At 37.5% G+C, this 19529-nt stretch overlaps 1 protein-coding gene across 1 annotated transcript in view; it reads left to right on the top strand.

Annotated features, from left to right (window-relative positions):
• Positions 1–19529, top strand: part of LOC132554849 (coronin-2B-like) — a 48035-nt gene that overhangs the window by 16177 nt on the left and 12329 nt on the right. The window contains exons 5-11 of the mRNA XM_060219172.1: positions 2065–2229; positions 8903–9022; positions 9287–9391; positions 12034–12130; positions 12942–13054; positions 14745–14858; positions 17375–17431. Of these exons, the coding sequence (XP_060075155.1) occupies positions 2065–2229; positions 8903–9022; positions 9287–9391; positions 12034–12130; positions 12942–13054; positions 14745–14858; positions 17375–17431 (771 nt within the window). The remainder of the gene's footprint in view (positions 1–2064; positions 2230–8902; positions 9023–9286; positions 9392–12033; positions 12131–12941; positions 13055–14744; positions 14859–17374; positions 17432–19529) is intronic.

The raw sequence follows: 19529 nt of genomic DNA, 5'->3' as shown, positions 1-19529 counted from the left end.
CTTCTGGAAATTCACTTGATATTGGTAACATGACGTCACTCGCCTCGTCATCACGGGTCATCAGGTTCTGCCTAACTGCTCCAGTTACTGCGAGTCACTGTCACTTTCAATGATAGCTTTTCATTTATTTCTGGTAACTCAAAAAAATTATACAAAAGTTTCATGTCATACAAAGTTTTGCTCAACGTATTCTTGTTTGATTGATCCTGTACAAACTTCCTACCTCATCTTCTCTGACTGAAACGAAACGACTTGGTTCAGGGGCAACAGGACCGCCATCCGGAGCGGTCGTCTGCTGTTGGGAGGGATCTACCACCTTTTCAATACGATCGCGCTCAATCTCAATTTGAAAGTCAGTCCCACACAATTCAACATTATAAAATACAGCAAACCCCCGTGGGATTATCTCCTTCACCACACCAGTCCCCTTCTTATCAATAAAAACTGTGTCGCCAATGTTGATCTGGTCCGCCATATTTTACTACAGTTTGTTGTCGTAGTAAATAAAAGTAGTACGCGCGCGGGCGTATGAATACGTTCACACGGTTTTGACCAATCAGCAGACCCCAAACCTTTATTACACATGTGTATTACCATTATTATGACATGGGCGTATGACATGGGAAAACGGGTCGGTTATGTGATAAATTTATTTATGCATCATCACATAAGATCAGTTTTCTTGGCCAAATAAATTCCAGTGTATCACCCTATAGTTATTATCCTCACTAAAAACAGAAATCTATAGTTCTGTTTGAGTAAATTTACATGTATAGTTCGCACTATTGTGATTAAAACTGCCGTGTTGAAAAGGGGTGCCATTCTTGGTGTTATCAGTCTCTATAGTTCTCTGGTCTGCCATATTGGATTACCTCCCTTCACATAAGTATATTTAGAGTGAAATGTTTCAATATAATTGAGTTTCAACATTATCTAAAAACATACACACACACACACACACACACACACACACACGCACACGCACACGCACACGCACACGCACACACACACACACACATGTTTAGCTTTGTGATTATTTACCGAAATCATCAGATGATATTTTTCACTCTGTATGTGTTATGAGGTAACATTGATTATTCCATTACTATGTGACATTATTGAATCTATGACAGTTACTTTACACTAAACACAAACACAGTCACTGATAACTTATATTACTTTGTACTAAATACAAACACAGTCACTGATAACTTATATTACTTTGTACTAAACACAAACACAGTCACTGATAACTTATATTACTTTACACTAAACACAAACACAGTCACTGATCACTTAACAAAATCCTTTGAATTCATCATTTTCATCGTCACTATTAGATATGTCATACAGCATCACGTGGAGGGCTCTGTGACACTGGAACGAGTCTAGAACTAGTAGGTTCTTATAATAATAAACGTTATTTATTTTACAACAATTGCGAAGCAAGTTTTTCCAACTTATATAAATCACTCTTGTTGGCTCGGATGGAAGCGTGCAAGGGGTGTTATTGTGGGAGGAAACCGGAGTACCCAGGGAAAACACACATGGTCGAGCAGGTGACCCCATACCTTTTCACATCCATTCCGGGAATAGATCCCTGGACGGCTAGGTGAAAGGCGAGTGTGTTACCACTGTGCCACTCTGCCACCCGACCACCCAGTAGGTTCTTCTGGCCAGTGTTGACATGTGTTGGGTGTCTCCCCTCCTATGATCCATTCTTTTATCCTCGTGCTCTTTGTGGTTTCCTTATTATTGATGGACCAAAACATCAACTGATGCATGCGGTAACTGGTAATCAAAATACATTTTGTATATTAATTAATATTTTTCTTTTAATCTGACCACAAAAACTTTCCTGCGCACTATTCCCACAAATTTTTGTTAGTACAGATCAATACCCACTTATTCTCTAGATTTTTGACATACTATTTCATGCTTTCCTCTAAATTTCTGCTCTGAAGAGATATGAAATTGCCCTTAAACCAGTCCAGACCAAGCCTTTCCCCCAACATGTTAAGCTTGTTGTGTCAATCTGTATCATCAATTCATCTTGTCTTTCAGTGTATATTATGGAACACCGAGCAAGCAGAACCTGTCAGCATATTAGATTGTCACCAGGACACTGTGTTCTCCATGGCCTGGAACCGCGATGGCAGTCTGATTGCCACCACCTGTAAAGATCGTAACCTACGTATCATTGATCCCAGACTCGGGTCTGTAGCTATGGTGAGTTTTATCACAAATGGATTCTACATTTCAGTGTATAATCATATCCTTATCAAGACTGTCTGACCTCATGGTTTACTATGTAAGTGTAATATAGACTTAGTTATTACACACAGAGTTTAATACAGACTCAGTAATTCCACAGAGTTTAATACAGACTCAGTAAATCCACACAGAGTTAAATACAGACTCAGTAATTACACAGAGTTTAATACAGACTCAGTAATTACACAGAGTTTAATACAGGCTCAGTAATTCCACAGAGTTTAATACAGACTCAGTAATTCCACAGAGTTTAATACACAGAGTTTAATACAGACTCAGTAATTACACAGAGTTTAATACAGACTCAGTAATTAATACAGACTCAGTAATTACACAGAGTTTAATACAGACTCAGTAATTACACAGAGTTTAATACAGACAGACTCAGTAATTTACAGACTCACACAGAGTTTAATACAGGCTCAGTAATTCCACAGAGTTTAATACAGACTCAGTAATTCTACACAGAGTTTAATACAGACTCAGTAATTACACACAGAGTTTAATACAGACTCAGTAATTACACAGAGTTTAATACAGACTCAGTAATTACACAGAGTTTAATACAGACTCAGTAATTACACACAGAGTTTAATACAGACTCAGTAATTACACACAGATTTTAATACAGACTCAGTAATTCCACAGAGTTTAATACAGACTCAGTAATTCTACACAGAGTTTAATACAGACTCAGTAATTCTACACAGATTTTAATACAGACTCAGTAATTCCACAGAGTTTAATACAGACTCAGTAATTCTACACAGAGTTTAATACAGACTCAGTAATTCTACACAGAGTTTAATACAGACTCAGTAATTCTACACAGAGTTTAATACAGACTCAGTAATTACACAGAGTTTAATACAGACTCAGTAATTACACAGAGTTTAATACAGGCTCAGTAATTCCACAGAGTTTAATACAGACTCACTAATTACACACAGACTCAGTAATTCTACACAGATTTTAATACAGACTCAGTAATTACACAGAGTTTAATACAGACTCAGTAATTACACACAGATTTTAATACAGACTCAGTAATTACACACAGAGTTTAATACAGACTCAGTAATTCTACACAGAGTTTAATACAGACTCAGTAATTCTACACAGATTTTAATACAGACTCAGTAATTCTACACACAGAGTTTAATACAGGCTCAGTAATTCCACAGAGTTTAATACAGACTCAGTAATTACACAGAGTTTAATACAGACTCAGTAATTACACAGAGTTTAATACAGACTCAGTAATTCCACAGAGTTTAATACAGACTCAGTAATTACACACAGAGTTTAATACAGACTCAGTAATTACACAGAGTTTAATACAGGCTCAGTAATTCCACAGAGTTTAATACAGACTCAGTAATTCTACACAGAGTTTAATACAGACTCAGTAATTACACACAGAGTTTAATACAGACTCAGTAATTCCACACAGAGTTTAATACAGACTCAGTAATTCCACAGAGTTTAATACAGACTCAGTAATTCTACACAGAGTTTAATACAGACTCAGTAATTCTACACAGAGTTTAATACAGACTCAGTAATTACACAGAGTTTAATACAGACTCAGTAATTACACACAGAGTTTAATACAGACTCAGTAATTCTACACAGATTTTAATACAGACTCAGTAATTACACAGAGTTTAATACAGACTCAGTAATTCTACACAGAGTTTAATACAGACTCAGTAATTCTACACAGAGTTTAATACAGACTCAGTTTAATACAGACTCAGTAATTCTACACAGAGTTTAATACAGACTCAGTAATTCCACAGAGTTTAATACAGGCTCAGTAATTCCACAGAGTTTAATACAGACTCAGTAATTCTACACAGAGTTTAATACAGACTCAGTAATTACACAGAGTTTAATACAGACTCAGTAATTACACACAGAGTTTAATACAGACTCAGTAATTACACAGAGTTTAATACAGGCTCAGTAATTACACAGAGTTTAATACAGACTCAGTAATTACACACAGAGTTTAATACAGACTCAGTAATTCTACACAGATTTTAATACAGACTCAGTAATTCCACAGAGTTTAATACAGGCTCAGTAATTCCACAGAGTTTAATACAGACTCAGTAATTCTACACAGAGTTTAATACAGACTCAGTAATTCTACACAGAGTTTAATACAGACTCAGTAATTCCACACAGAGTTAAATACAGGCTCAGTAATTCTACACAGATTTTAATACAGACTCAGTAATTCAGACTCAGTAATTACACACAGAGTTTAATACAGACTCAGTAATTCACACAGAGTTTAATACAGACTCAGTAATTCACACAGAGTTTAATACAGACTCAGTAATTACACAGATTTTAATACAGACTTAATTCCAATACACAGTAATTTAATACAGACTCAGTAATTCCACAGAGTTTAATACAGACTCAGTAATTCCACACAGATTTTAATACAGACTCAGTAATTCCACAGAGTTTAATACAGACTCAGTAATTACACACAGAGTTTAATACAGACTCAGTAATTACACAGAGTTTAATACAGACTCAGTAATTACACAGAGTTTAATACAGACTCAGTACACAGATTTTAATACAGACTCACAGAGCTCAGTAATTCCACACACAGAGTTTAATACAGACTCAGTAATTCACACAGAGTTTAATACAGACTCAGTAATTCCACAGAGTTTAATACAGACTCAGTAATTACACACAGTTTAATACAGACTCAGTAATTCTACACAGAGTTTAATACAGACTCAGTAATTCTACACAGAGTTTAATACAGACTCAGTAATTCCACAGAGTTTAATACAGGCTCAGTAATTCTACACAGAGTTTAATACAGACTCAGTAATTCTACACAGATTTTAATACAGACTCAGTAATTACACAGAGTTTAATACAGACTCAGTAATTCTACACAGAGTTCAATACAGACTCAGTAATTCTACACAGAGTTTAATACAGACTCAGTAATTCTACACAGAGTTTAATACAGACTCAGTAATTCTACACAGAGTTTAATACAGACTCAGTAATTCTACACAGAGTTTAATACAGACTCAGTAATTCCACAGAGTTTAATACAGACTCAGTAATTCTACACAGAGTTTAATACAGACTCAGTAATTACACAGAGTTTAATACAGACTCAGTAATTACACACAGAGTTTAATACAGACTCAGTAATTCACACAGAGTTTTAATACAGACTCAGTAATTCCACACAGAGTTTATATACAGACTCAGTAATTACACAGAGTTTAATACAGACTCAGTAATTCTACACAGAGTTTAATACAGACTCAGTAATTACACAGAGTTTAATACAGACTCAGTAATTACACACAGAGTTTAATACAGACTCAGTAATTCTACACAGATTTTAATACAGACTCAGTAATTCTACACAGATTTTAATACAGACTCAGTAATAATTTAATACAGACTCAGTAATTCTACACAGAGTTTAATACAGACTCAGTAATTCTACACAGAGTTTAATACAGACTCAGTAATTCTACACAGAGTTTAATACAGACTCAGTAATTCTACACAGAGTTTAATACAGACTCAGTAATTCTACACAGAGTTAAATACAGGCTCAGTAATTCTACACAGATTAATACAGACTTAGTAAATCCACACAGAGTTAAATACAGGCTCAGTAATTCTACACAGATTAATACAGACTCAGTAATTCCACAGAGTTTAATACAGACTCAGTAATTCTACACAGATTTTAATACAGACTCAGTAATTCCACAGAGTTTAATACAGACTCAGTAATTCTACACAGAGTTTAATACAGACTCAGTAATTACACAGAGTTTAATACAGACTCAGTAATTACACACAGAGTTTAATACAGACTCAGTAATTACACACAGAGTTTAATACAGACTCAGTAATTACACAGAGTTTAATACAGACTCAGTAATTACACACAGAGTTTAATACAGACTCAGTAATTACACAGAGTTTAATACAGACTCAGTAATTCTACACAGAGTTTAATACAGACTCAGTAATTACACAGAGTTTAATACAGACTCAGTAATTACACACAGAGTTTAATACAGACTCAGTAATTACACAGAGTTTAATACAGACTCAGTAATTACACACAGAGTTTAATACAGACTCAGTAATTACACACAGATTTTAATACAGACTCAGTAATTACACACAGATTTTAATACAGACTCAGTAATTCCACACAGATTTTAATACAGACTCAGTAATTACACACAGATTTTAATACAGACTCAGTAATTACACACAGAGTTTAATACAGACTCAGTAATTACACACAGATTTTAATACAGACTCAGTAATTACACACAGATTTTAATACAGACTCAGTAATTACACACAGAGTTTAATACAGACTCAGTAATTCCACACAGATTTTAATAGACTCAGTAATTCCACACAGAGTTTAATACAGACTCAGTAATTACACCCAGAGTTAAATACAGACTCAGTAATTCCACACAGAATTAATACAGATGCAGTGATTCCACACAGAATTTATGACAGACTCCGTAATTCCACACAGAATTAAATACAGACTCAGTAATTCAACACAGAAAACTGCAATATACAATGGCAGGGTTTTCCATAAGAGCTAGTCGCCGGCCAATTTGACCAGCTACTTTGATCATTTGGCCGCCTACACCAATCCAGTTCCGTAATAATGTTCCGTACACGACTACACGTACACAGCAGGCCAGCCTCCTACTTTCACTACACAGCCTACTACTAACAAAATTATGGAAAACCCTGAATGGTATAAAGAGTCCTATGCTTGAGCATTACAATGGCAGGTGGCACATTATTTAAAGTCATGAATGTTTAAGTCACTATTGGGTTTATAATTAGAGAAAGTGAGACCAAAATGGTGCGGAGTAATATAAACAACAGGGTTAGTCAAGAATTGAAAGAAAGGTGAAAATCTAGGGAGGTCACTTATCACTGTTCTATCACTGGGCTAATCAGTTAGTGTTCTATCACTGGGCTAATCAGTTAGTGTTCTATCACTGGGCTAACTAGTTAGTGTTCTATCGCTGGGCTAATCAGTAAGTGTTCTATCACTGGGCTAATCAGTTAGTGTTCTATCACTGGGCTAATCAGTTAGTGTTCTATCACTGGGCTAATCAGTTAGTGATCTATCACTGGGCTAATCAGTGTTCTATCACTGGGCTAATCAGTTAGTGTTTTATCACTGGTCTAATCAGTTAGTGTTCTATCACTGGGCTAATCAGTTAGTGATCTATCACTGGGCTAATCAGTTAGTGTTCTATCACTGGGCTAATCAGTGTTCTATCACTGGGCTAATCAGTTAGTGTTTTATCACTGGTCTAATCAGTAAGTGTTCTATCACTGGGCTAACCAGTTAGTGTTCTATCACTGGGCTAATCAGTTAGTGTTCTATCACTGGGCTAATCAGTTAGTGATCTATCACTGGGCTAATCAGTTAGTGTTCTATCACTGGGCTAATCAGTGTTCTATCACTGGGCTAATCAGTTAGTGTTTTATCACTGGTCTAATCAGTAAGTGTTCTATCACTGGGCTAACCAGTTAGTGTTCTATCACTGGGCTAATCAGTTAGTGTTCTATCACTGGGCTAATCAGTTAGTGTTCTATCACTGGTCTAATCAGTTAGTGTTTTATCACTGGGCTAATCAGTAAGTGTTCTATCACTGGGCTAATCAGTTAGTGTTCTATCACTGGTCTAATCAGTTAGTGTTCTATCACTGGGCTAATCAGTAAGTGTTCTATCACTGGGCTAATCAGTTAGTGTTTTATCACTGGGCTAATCAGTTAGTGTTTTATCACTGGTCTAATCAGTTAGTGTTCTATCACTGGGCTAATTAATGTTCTATCACTGGGCTAACTAGTTAGTGTTCTATCACTGGGCTAATCAGTAAGTGTTCTATCACTGGGCTAATCAGTTAGTGTTTTATCACTGGGCTAATCAGTTAGTGTTCTATCACTGGGCTAATCAGTAAGTGTTCTATCACTGGGCTAATCAGTTAGTGTTTTATCACTGGGCTAATCAGTTAGTGTTCTATCACTGGGCTAATCAGTTAGTGTTCTATCACTGGGCTAATCAGTTAGTGATCTATCACTGGGCTAATCAGTTAGTGTTTTATCACTGGGCTAATCAGTTAGTGTTCTATCACTGGGCTAATCAGTTAGTGTTTTATCACTGGTCTAATCAGTTAGTGTTCTATCACTGGGCTAATCAGTAAGTGTTCTATCATTGGGCTAACCAGTTAGTGTTCTATCACTGGGCTAACTAGTTAGTGTTCTATCACTGGGCTAATCAGTAAGTGTTCTATCACTGGGCTAATCAGTTAGTGTTCTATCACTGGGCTAATCAGTTAGTGTTTTGTTACTATGGGCAATAGAGCTATTGTTCTGTCACTGAACAAAGCCAGTAGTGTTTCATTTATTTTATTCTTAGTTTTTTTGTTCAACCTTACAAATGGCAAGAGGCACTATTTATATAACTATATGAAGGTTATACAAGACCTGATAACAATATGTAATAGAAATATATTAATATCATTCATTTTTGTAGATATAATATATGTTTTGTGTTTACCAGGATACACAAGGACACGTAGGAAACAAGGCATCTAAAGTGGTCTTTGTCAGCGACCAAAACAAACTCGTCACTACTGGCTTTAACAGGATGTCTGCACGCCAGCTGGCATTGTGGGATATTGTAAGTGTTGCTGGAGCATTGCTGGGTACAAATAGTATCACTGAAGCATCATGGGATATTAGAAATATCACTGAAGCATTGTAGGATATCTGACTCAGTAGCCATACTCTGTTACCAGGTATCTTCATTATTGTGAAAAATAACACACAAATTGAAGAGTGTGCAACAAATCTTTCCCTAACCTGTCCAAATCTAGTCCATAGACAACTGTCCAATCTTCCTAACGTCTTTTTCTTATTCTCTTCATTGTTTTTTATGTTTCAGAAAAATTTTCGGAAGCCACTGAACCTAATTGAGACAGACAGTTCAAGTGGTATTGTTCTGCCTTTCTATGACTATGATTCCAGAGTTGTGTATGTCGCTGGAAAGGTAAGTTATTTTCAGCCAATATAACCAGTAACCAGTAAAAGGGACTACAATGTATAGGTTTACACTCCATCAGGCTGTCACCAGTAGTTTACACTCCATCAGGCTGTCACCAGTAGTTTACACTCCATCAGGCTGTCACCAGTAGCTTACACTCCATCAGGCTGTCACCAGTAGTTTACACTCCATCAGGCTGTCACCAGTGGCTTACACTCCATCAGGCTGTCACCAGTAGTTTACACTCCATCAGGCTGTCACTAGTAGTTTACACTCCATCAGGCTGTCACCAGTAGTTTACACTCCATCAGTCTGTCACCGGTAGTTTACACTCCATCAGTCTGTCACCGGTAGTTTACACTCCAACAGTCTGTCACCAGTAGTTTACACTCCATCAGGCTGTCACTAGTAGTTTACACTCCATCAGTCTGTCACTAGTAGTTTACACTCCATCAGTCTGTCACCAGTAGTTTACACTCCATCAGGCTGTCACCAGTAGTTTACACTCCATCAGTATGTCACTAGTAGTTTACACTCCATCAGTCTGTCACCAGTAGTTTACACTCCATCAGTCTGTCACCAGTGGTTTACACTCCATCAGGCTGTCACCAGTAGCTTACACTCCATCAGGCTGTCACCAGTAGTTTACACTCCATCAGGCTGTCACTAGTAGTTTACACTCCATCAGTCTGTCACCAGTAGTTTACACTCCATCAGTCTGTCACCAGTAGTTTACACTCCATCAGTCTCTCACCATTAGTTTACACTCCATCAGTCCGTCACTAGTAGTTTACACTCCATCAGTCTGTCACTAGTGGTTTACACTCCATCAGTCTGTCACCAGTGGTTTACACTCCATCAGTCTGTCACTAGTAGTTTACACTCCATCAGTCTGTCACCAGTAGTTTACACTCCATCAGTCTGTCACCAGTAGTTTACACTCCATCAGTCTGTCACCGGTAGTTTACACTCCATCAGTCTGTCAACAGTAGTTTACACTCCATCAGTGTGTCACCAGTAGTTTACACTCCATCAGTCTGTCACCAGTAGTTTACACTCCATCAGTCTGTCACCAGTAGTTTACACTCCATCAGTCTGTCACTAGTAGTTTACACTCCATCAGTCTGTCACCAGTAGTTTACACTCCATCAGTCTGTCACTAGTAGTTTACACTCCATCAGTCTGTCACTAGTAGTTTACACTCCATCAGTCTGTCACCAGTAGTTTACACTCCATCAGTCTGTCACCAGTAGTTTACACTCCATCAGTCTGTCACCAGTAGTTTACACTCCATCAGTCTGTCACCAGTAGTTTACACTCCATCAGTCTGTCACCAGTAGTTTACACTCCATCAGTCTGTCACTAGTAGTTTACACTCCATCAGTCTGTCACTAGTAGTTTACACTCCATCAGTCTGTCACCAGTAGTTTACACTCCATCAGTCTGTCACCAGTAGTTTACTCCATCAGTCTGTCACTAGTAGTTTACACTCCATCAGTCTGTCACTAGTAGTTACACTCCATCAGTCTGTCACTCCAGTAGTTTACACTCCATCAGTCTGTCACCAGTAGTTTACACTCCATCAGTCTGTCACCAGTAGTTTACACTCCATCAGTCTGTCACCAGTAGTTTACACTCCATCAGTCTGTCTCTAGTAGTTTACACTCCCTCACACTAGTAGTTTACACTCCATCAGTCTGTCACCAGTAGTTTACACTCCATCAGTCTGTCACCAGTAGTTTACACTCCATCAGTCTGTCACCAGTAGTTTACACTCCATCAGTCTGTCACCAGTAGTTTACACTCCATCAGTCTGTCACCAGTAGTTTACACTCCATCAGTCTGTCACCAGTAGTTTACACTCCATCAGTCTGTCACCAGTAGTTTACACTCCATCAGTATGTCACCAGTAGCTTACACTCCATCAGTGTGTCACCAGTAGTTTACACTCCATCAGTGTGTCACCAGTAGTTTACACTCCATCAGTCTCTCACCAGTAGTTTACACTCCATCAGTCCGTCACTAGTAGTTTACACTCCATCAGTCTGTCAACAGTAGTTTACACTCCATCAGTCTGTCTGTCACTCCATCAGTAGTCACCAGTTTTACACTCCATCAGTCTGTCACCAGTAGTTTACACTGTCTGTCACCAGTAGTTTACACTCCATCAGTCTGTCACTGTCACTCCAGTAGTTTTACACTCCATCAGTCTGTCACCAGTAGTTTACACTCCATCAGTCTGTCACCAGTAGTTTACACTCCATCAGTCTGTCACCAGTAGTTTACACTCCATCAGTCTGTCACCAGTAGTTTACACTCCATCAGTCTGTCACCAGTAGTTTACACTCCATCAGTCTGTCACCAGTAGTTTACACTCCATCAGTCTGTCACCAGTAGTTTACACTCCATCAGTATGTCAGCAGTAGTTTTACCAGAGGGGAATATCATATTGAGATTTACATTCTTTTTGTTCTAACAATACATTATTATTATTTTTTGATGTTTGAAATGCTGAGAATATGAGTTTCATTAACCAACAAAGTTAAGATCTGGCACGAAATTGCACAACAATAAACAAGAATTTATTTTATTGATCTGAATAAAAATTTTACCAGATAAATAATTTGCCGTTAATTCTGATATTGTAGGGGGATGGAAACATTCGTTATTTTGAGATCACAGATGACTCCACAGCGATTCACTTTCTGAACCAGTTTCAGTCCCCATTTCCACAGAGAGGTTTTGGTAAGTACTTGATGTTATTTTGCTCTGTCACACGAAGGAAACAGCTGTATGATGCACTTTTATTACATTGTTTGACTAAGCTGTGTCTCACCTTTAATTGATATTTAATTGTCTGTCCTCTATTTTCTACATCAGTATACTTTACGAATGTTCAGGCCATCTTGAATTTGATTATCTTTGTTTGTTATTTATCAGAAAGTGCTGGAAGGACTTTTGTCAAGTTTCTAGGTTCTAATGGTGGTTAGGTAGCTATCTAGGGACTTTTGTCAAGTTTCTAGGTTCTACTGTTTCCTAAAGTTGTCCATGAATCATTTTGACATTAAGGGTGGTTAGGTAGCTATCTAGGTACTTTTGTCAAGTTTCTAGGTTCTACTGTTTCCTAAAGTTGTCCATGAATCATTTTGACATTAAGGGTGGTTAGGTAGCTATCTGTTAAGTTACAGTAAGTGATCAGTTGAAAGATGCTTTTCATGGAAACTTTACCAAATTTGATCCATATTTTCTTTTAGTCTGTAGACATACCTATTCCATTTAAAAACTGATTTTATTTAGAAAGTCAAGATTTTTTTCTCCAGAACTGTAGCGTGATTTTAGTGCATTATTATATATAGTACCAACAAGAGCTTGATTGACAGGAATCAGTTTCTCTTGTTAAATGTTTGTCACACACTTGATGTAATGGCCTCACTATACGAAAGATACATACTGATTGATTTGCAGAGATGACACCAAACTTACAGATCATTGTTGTCTTTGGGGTCATCACTCTCTGAACTCACTCTGAATGTCATTCTGTTTTCTATTATTGTAGGTGTGATGCCAAAGCGAGGCTGTGATACGAGTAAATGTGAAGTGATGAGGTTTTACAAACTTTTAGCTGCCAAAGACACCATAGAACCCATATCAATGATCGTCCCTCGGAAGGTCAGTATTAGTCCGCTGGCTAAGTCCCTGGGAAGGTCAGTATTGATCCACTGGCTAAGTCCCTGGGAAGGTCGGAATCAGTCAGCTGGCTAAGTCCCTCGGAAGGTCAGTATCGGTCCGATGGCTAAGTCCCCGCTGGCTACGTCCCTCGGAAGGTCAGTATCAGTCTGCTGGCTAAGTCCCCGCTGGCTAAGTCCCTCGGAAGGTCAGTATCGGTCAAATGGCTAAGTCCCTCGGAACGTAAGAATCAGTCTGCTGGCTAAATCCCTGGGAAGGTCATAATCAGTCCACTGGCTAAGTCCCTCGGAGGGTCTATATCAGTCCGCTGGCTAAGTCCCTCGGAAGGTCTGTATCAGTCCGCTGGCTAAGTCCCTCGGAAGGTCAGTTTCGGTCGGATGGTTAAGTCCCCCGGAAGGTCAGATTCGGTCGGATGGTTAAGTCCCCCGGAAGGTCAGTATCGGTCCGATGGCTAAGTCCCCCGGAAGGTCAGTTTCGGTCCGATGGTTAAGTCCCCCGGAAGGTCAGTTTCGGTCGGATGGTTAAGTCCCCCGGAAGGTCAGTATCGGTCCGATGGCTAAGTCCCCCGGAAGGTCAGTTTCGGTCCGATGGCTAAGTCCCCCGGAAGATCAGTTTCGGTCCGATGGCTAAGTCCCTCGGAAGGTCTGTATCAGTCCGCTGGCTAAGTCCCCCGGAAGGTCAGTTTCGGTCCGATGGCTAAGTCCCTCGGAAGGTCTGTATCAGTCCGCTGGCTAAGTCCCGCGGAAGGTCAGTATCGGTCCGCTGGCTAAGTCCCTCAGAAGGTCAGTATCGGTCCGATGGCTAAGTCCCTCGGAAGGTCTGTATCAGTCCGCTGGCTAAGTCCCCCGGAAGGTCAGTTTCGGTCCGATGGCTAAGTCCCTCGGAAGGTCTGTATCAGTCCGCTGGCTAAGTCCCTCGGAAAGTCAGTAGCGGTCCGCTGGCTAAGTCCCTCGGAAGGTCAGTATCGGTCAGCTGGCTAAGTCCCTCGGAAGGTCAGTATCGGTCTGCTGGCTAAGTCCCCCGGAAGGTCAGTTTTGGTCTGATGGCTAAGTCCCTCGGAAGGTCAGTATCGGTCCACTGGCTAAGTCCCCCGGAAGGTCAGTTTCGGTCCGATGGCTAAGTCCCCCGGAAGGTCAGTATCGGTCCGCTGGCTAAGTCCCTCGGAAGGTCAGTATCGGTCCGCTGGCTAAGTCCCCTGGAAGGTCAGTTTTGATCCGATGGCTAAGTCCCTCGGAAGGTCAGTATCGGTCCGCTGGCTAAGTCCCCCGGAAGGTCAGTTTCGGTCCGATGGCTAAGTCCCCCGGAAGGTCAGTATCGGTCCGCTGGCTAAGTCCCTCGGAAGGTCAGAATCAGTCCGCTGGCTAAGTCCCTCGGAAGGTCTGTATCGGTCCGCTGGCTAAGTCCCCCAGAAGGTCAGTTTCGGTCCGATGGCTAAGTCACAACAAAACATTTCAAGCAGTAAAAGTTTGGTGTCAGCAACTTTTGAAGTTTTTCAACAACTTTGATTTGATAGAATGAATAATGATATGATTATCAACTTAACACAATACGCATATTTCAAAAATACTTTGAAATGTATTACAACAGAAGCACAGAATTATGATGAACAGTTTTGATTTATCAAACAATGTCACATCAATGTTGTAGACTGACAAAACTGTTTTCATTTCAGTCGGATAAATTCCATGATGACATTTTCCCTCCGACAGCGAGTATGATTCCATCATTGTCGGCTGATGAGTGGATTTCTGGACAGAATCGAGAGCCAATACTAATATCTCTCCTGGTAATATTTTGTTGGGGAATCTAACACATTGTAGGGGTCCATAAGGGATTATTGTAGGGTCCTGAACGGGTTGTGTATGAGTTTGTTACGGTTATTGTAAGTACCAGGGTTTTTGTAGAAGTCCCCAAATGTTAATGTAGGGTTTGATTTACTATACCCAACGGTTCAAGGTAAGTAGCTCAAAATATTTAGATGTAACTCTTCTGTATTGTTTCATTCTAATAGAGCTGTTGTTTCATGTTTGGGATTAAAAGTCATGCATGTCTTAACCTTCCTATCCATTAAACAGACGATGAATTATATTTCCAGGATTTTTATTTGATTTGAAAATATAAACATAAAAAATATCAGATACATTCATTAGTAATACATCAGACTCAACAGATACATTAGTCAGTAATTATAAATACATCAGACTCAACAGAGACATTAGTCAGTAATTATAAATACATCAGACTCAGTAGAGACATTAGTCAGTAATTATAAATACATCAGACTCAACAGATACGTTAGTCAGTAATTATAAATACATCAGACTCAACAGATACATTAGTCAGTAATTATAAATACATCAGACTCAACAGATACATTAGTCAGTAATTATAAATACATCACACTCAACAGATACATTAGTCAGTAATTATAAATACATCAGACTCGACAGAGACATTAGTCAGTAATTATAAATACATCAGACTCGACAGAGACATTAGTCAGTAATTATAAATACATCAGACTCAACAGAGGCATTAGTCAGTAATTATAAATACATCAGACTCGACAGAGACATTAGTCAGTAATTATAAATACATCAGACTCGACAGAGACATTAGTCAGTAATTATAAATACATCAGACTCAACAGAGGCATTAGTCAGTAATTATAAATACATCAGACTCAACAGAGACATTAGTCAGTAATTATAAATACATCAGACTCAGTAGAGACATTAGTCAGTAATTATAAATACATCAGACTCAACAGAGACATTAGTCAGTAATTATAAATACATCAGACTCAGTAGAGACATTAGTCATTAATTATAAATACATCAGACTCAACAGATACATTAGTCAGTAATTATAAATACATCAGACTCAACAGAGACTTTAGTCAGTAATTATAAATACATCAGACTCAACAGAGACATTAGTCAGTAATCATAAATACATCAGACTCAACAGAGACATTAGTCAGTAATTATAAATACATCAGACTCAACAGATACATTAGTCAGTAACCATAAATACATCAGACTCAGTAGAGACATTAGTCAGTAATTATAAATACATCAGACTCAACAGAGACATTAGTCAGTAATTATAAATACATCAGACTCAACAGATACATTAGTCAGTAATTATAAATACATCAGACTCAACAGAGACATTAGTCAGTAATTATAAATATATCAGACTCAACAGATACATTAGTCAGTAATTATAAATACATCAGACTCAACAGAGACATTAGTCAGTAATTATAAATACATCAGACTCAACAGAGACATTAGTCAGTAATCATAAATACATCAGACTCAACAGATACATTAGTCAGTAATTATAAATACATCAGACACAACAGATATATTAGTCAGTAATTATAAATACATCAGACTCAACAAGACATTAGTCAGTAATTATAAATACATCAGACACAACAGATACATTAGTCAGTAATTATAAATACATCTGACTCAACAGATACGTTAGTCAGTAATTATAAATACATCAGACTCAACAGAGACGTTAGTCAGTAATTATAAATACATCACACTCAACAGATACGTTAGTCAGTAATTATAAATACATCTGACTCAACAGATACGTTAGTCAGTAATTATAAATACATCAGACTCAACAGAGACAATAGTCAGTAATTATAAATACATCAGACTCAACGAGACATTAGTCAGTAATTATAAATACATCAGACTCAACGAGACATTAGTCAGTAATTATAAATACATCAGACTCAACAGAGACATTAGTCAGTAATCATAAATACATCTGACTCAACGAGACATTAGTCAGTAATTATAAATACATCTGACTCAACAGAGACAATAGTCAGTAATTATAAATACATCTGACTCAACGAGACATTAGTCAGTAATTATAAATACATCTGACTCAACAGATACGTTAGTCAGTAATTATAAATACATCAGACTCAACAGAGACAATAGTCAGTAATTATAAATACATCTGACTCAACGAGACATTAGTCAGTAATTATAAATACATCTGACTCAACAGATACATTAGTCAGTAATTATAAATACATCAGACTCAACAGATACATTAGTCAGTAATTATAAATACATCAGACTCAACAGAGACATTAATCAGTAATTATAAATACATCAGACTCAACAGACTGTTATTTTCAGTAGCCATTAATCTAACTATGGATATTGTGATTTTTTTTTCTCTTTCTACTAATTTTATTTAAAGATATGATAATAAATGTCCTACACCAATTCTTCATTTGATGTCACCATTGCATGTTCCCAGGATGGTAGTGTAACAAACTCCCCAAAGTGCACATCGGCAAATGCTGTTCAGAAACAGGTAAATGCACCATACAGGTACAGTAGAAACCACCAAATGGTATGTGGGTTAATATCACATTTCCTGTTAATATCACATTTCCAGTTAATATCACATTTTCTTTAAACACCCATTTTCCCCCTATATACTCTTTGTAATCCAACACCTGATCATGTCAATTACTTTCATGTGGGCGTCGCTTAATATCACTTCATTTTGACAACTATCACAAAAAACACAGGTAAGCCACAGGTAAGTGAGGTCAAGAGGTATAGATTCATGTCCCAAGGGTCAAGTCTGATATATATACATCATCTGTATTTTAGCTAACTTTTTACTCTCTCCTGGACAATAGATTGACCCACTTACCTGTAAGATCCAGTTAAGTCTAGGGAAGTCTGGTGCATTTGTTTTTGTAATTGGCTACCACCATGTAAGGTGACTAAGTTTTCTGACATGATGCTGAAACTTCTTGAAAATGAGTCTTTCGTATGCATACTGGTATGATTTCATAACACAAAAGATAATTTTTTGATCTGATGAGAAAATAAGCAAACATGAACATTAATTTACAATTACATTGTGTTTGTTTTGTTTCCTGATACAATGACCACCAAACAGTGGCATGTTTATGTCACCATTATGAATGTCACCTTCTTCAACTTTACGTTAACACATTTACTGTACAGAGCTTAACCCTTTCAGCGCCAAATATCTCTCACAATGTACAGCTCGGCGCCAAATATCTCTCACAATGTACAGCTCAGCGCCAAACATTATAAAAATATATATAATAAAGATATAAAAATTGTCAACCAAAGTCGCCTACGGCGGCCTGTCTGCATGTCGACTTTAGTCACCTATGGCGCTGAAAGGGTTAGGGTGCTAAAATCACTTGTTTTTTATCATCATGATTTTTAAACTTTATTGTAAGATAGGTCTCGCATTTCTTCCTGAGAAGGAAGATTTTTAAACTTTATTGTAAAAATAGGTCTCACATTTCTTCCGGAGAAGGAAGATTTTTAAACTTTATTGTAAAAATAAGTCTCACATTTCTTCCGGAGAAGGAAGATTTTTAAACTTTATTGTAAAAATAAGTCTCACATTTCTTCCGGAGAAGATTTTTAAACTTTATTGTAAAAATAGGTCTCACATTTCTTCCGGAGAAGATTTTTAAACTTTATTGTAAAAATAAGTCTCACATTTCTTCCGGAGAAGGAAGATTTTTAAACTTTATTGTAAAAATAAGTCTCACATTTCTTCCGGAGAAGATTTTTAAACTTTATTGTAAAAATAGGTCTCACATTTCTTCCTGAGAAGATTTTTAAACTTTATTGTAAAAATAAGTCTCACATTTCTTCCGGAGAAGATTTTTAAACTTTATTTAAAAATGAAGTCTCACATTTCTTCCGAAGATTTTTAAACTTTGTCGTAATCTTCATACAAAAATTGCATTTTTCAGCAGAACATTGGTTATTTCCCATTACTATAAGATGACAGTTTTGATGGTATGCAGGTATTGACACTGCCTTACTCTATTCAGTGTCACAATTTCTGTTTCATGACATTTGATATCTCTCCTTTAACCTTTATATTCAATATTGTTTATCTTGAGTGACAGTCAAGGCTGTTAGGCCTCTTGTATACAGCTGTGTTTGTACTGTTATCAGGTCACAACTTTATAACCCACAACTTTGTATACAGCTGTTTGTACTGTTATCAGGTCACAACTTTACAACCCACAACTTTGTATACAGCTGTGTTTGTACTGTTATCAGGTCGCAACTTTACAACCCACAACTTTGTATACAGCTGTGTTTGTACTGTTATCAGGTCACAACTTTATAACCCACAACTTTTTATACAGCTGTTTGTACTGTTATCAGGTCACAACTTTACAACCCACAACTTTTTATACAGCTGTGTTTGTACTGTTATCAGGTCACAACTTTACAACCCACAACTTTATATAGAGCTGACACATTTGTCTGTACTGATCGTTTCTAGTTTTGTTCACAACTTCACTTTAAAGAATGTTGTCTTTGGATTCTTTGTACAGCGTTATGATGTAATTGTAAATCTTTGAAGTGTAGGAATAAATAAAACTGATCGTTTCTAG

Source organism: Ylistrum balloti, unplaced genomic scaffold (assembly GCF_031769215.1).
Source record: "Ylistrum balloti isolate Yb309-2 unplaced genomic scaffold, AGI_CSIRO_Ybal_v1 Utg370448, whole genome shotgun sequence".
Lineage (NCBI taxonomy): Eukaryota > Metazoa > Mollusca > Bivalvia > Pectinida > Pectinidae > Ylistrum > Ylistrum balloti.
Note: the sequence above shows the minus strand (reverse complement) of the source record. Positions and strands in the feature narration are given on the sequence as shown.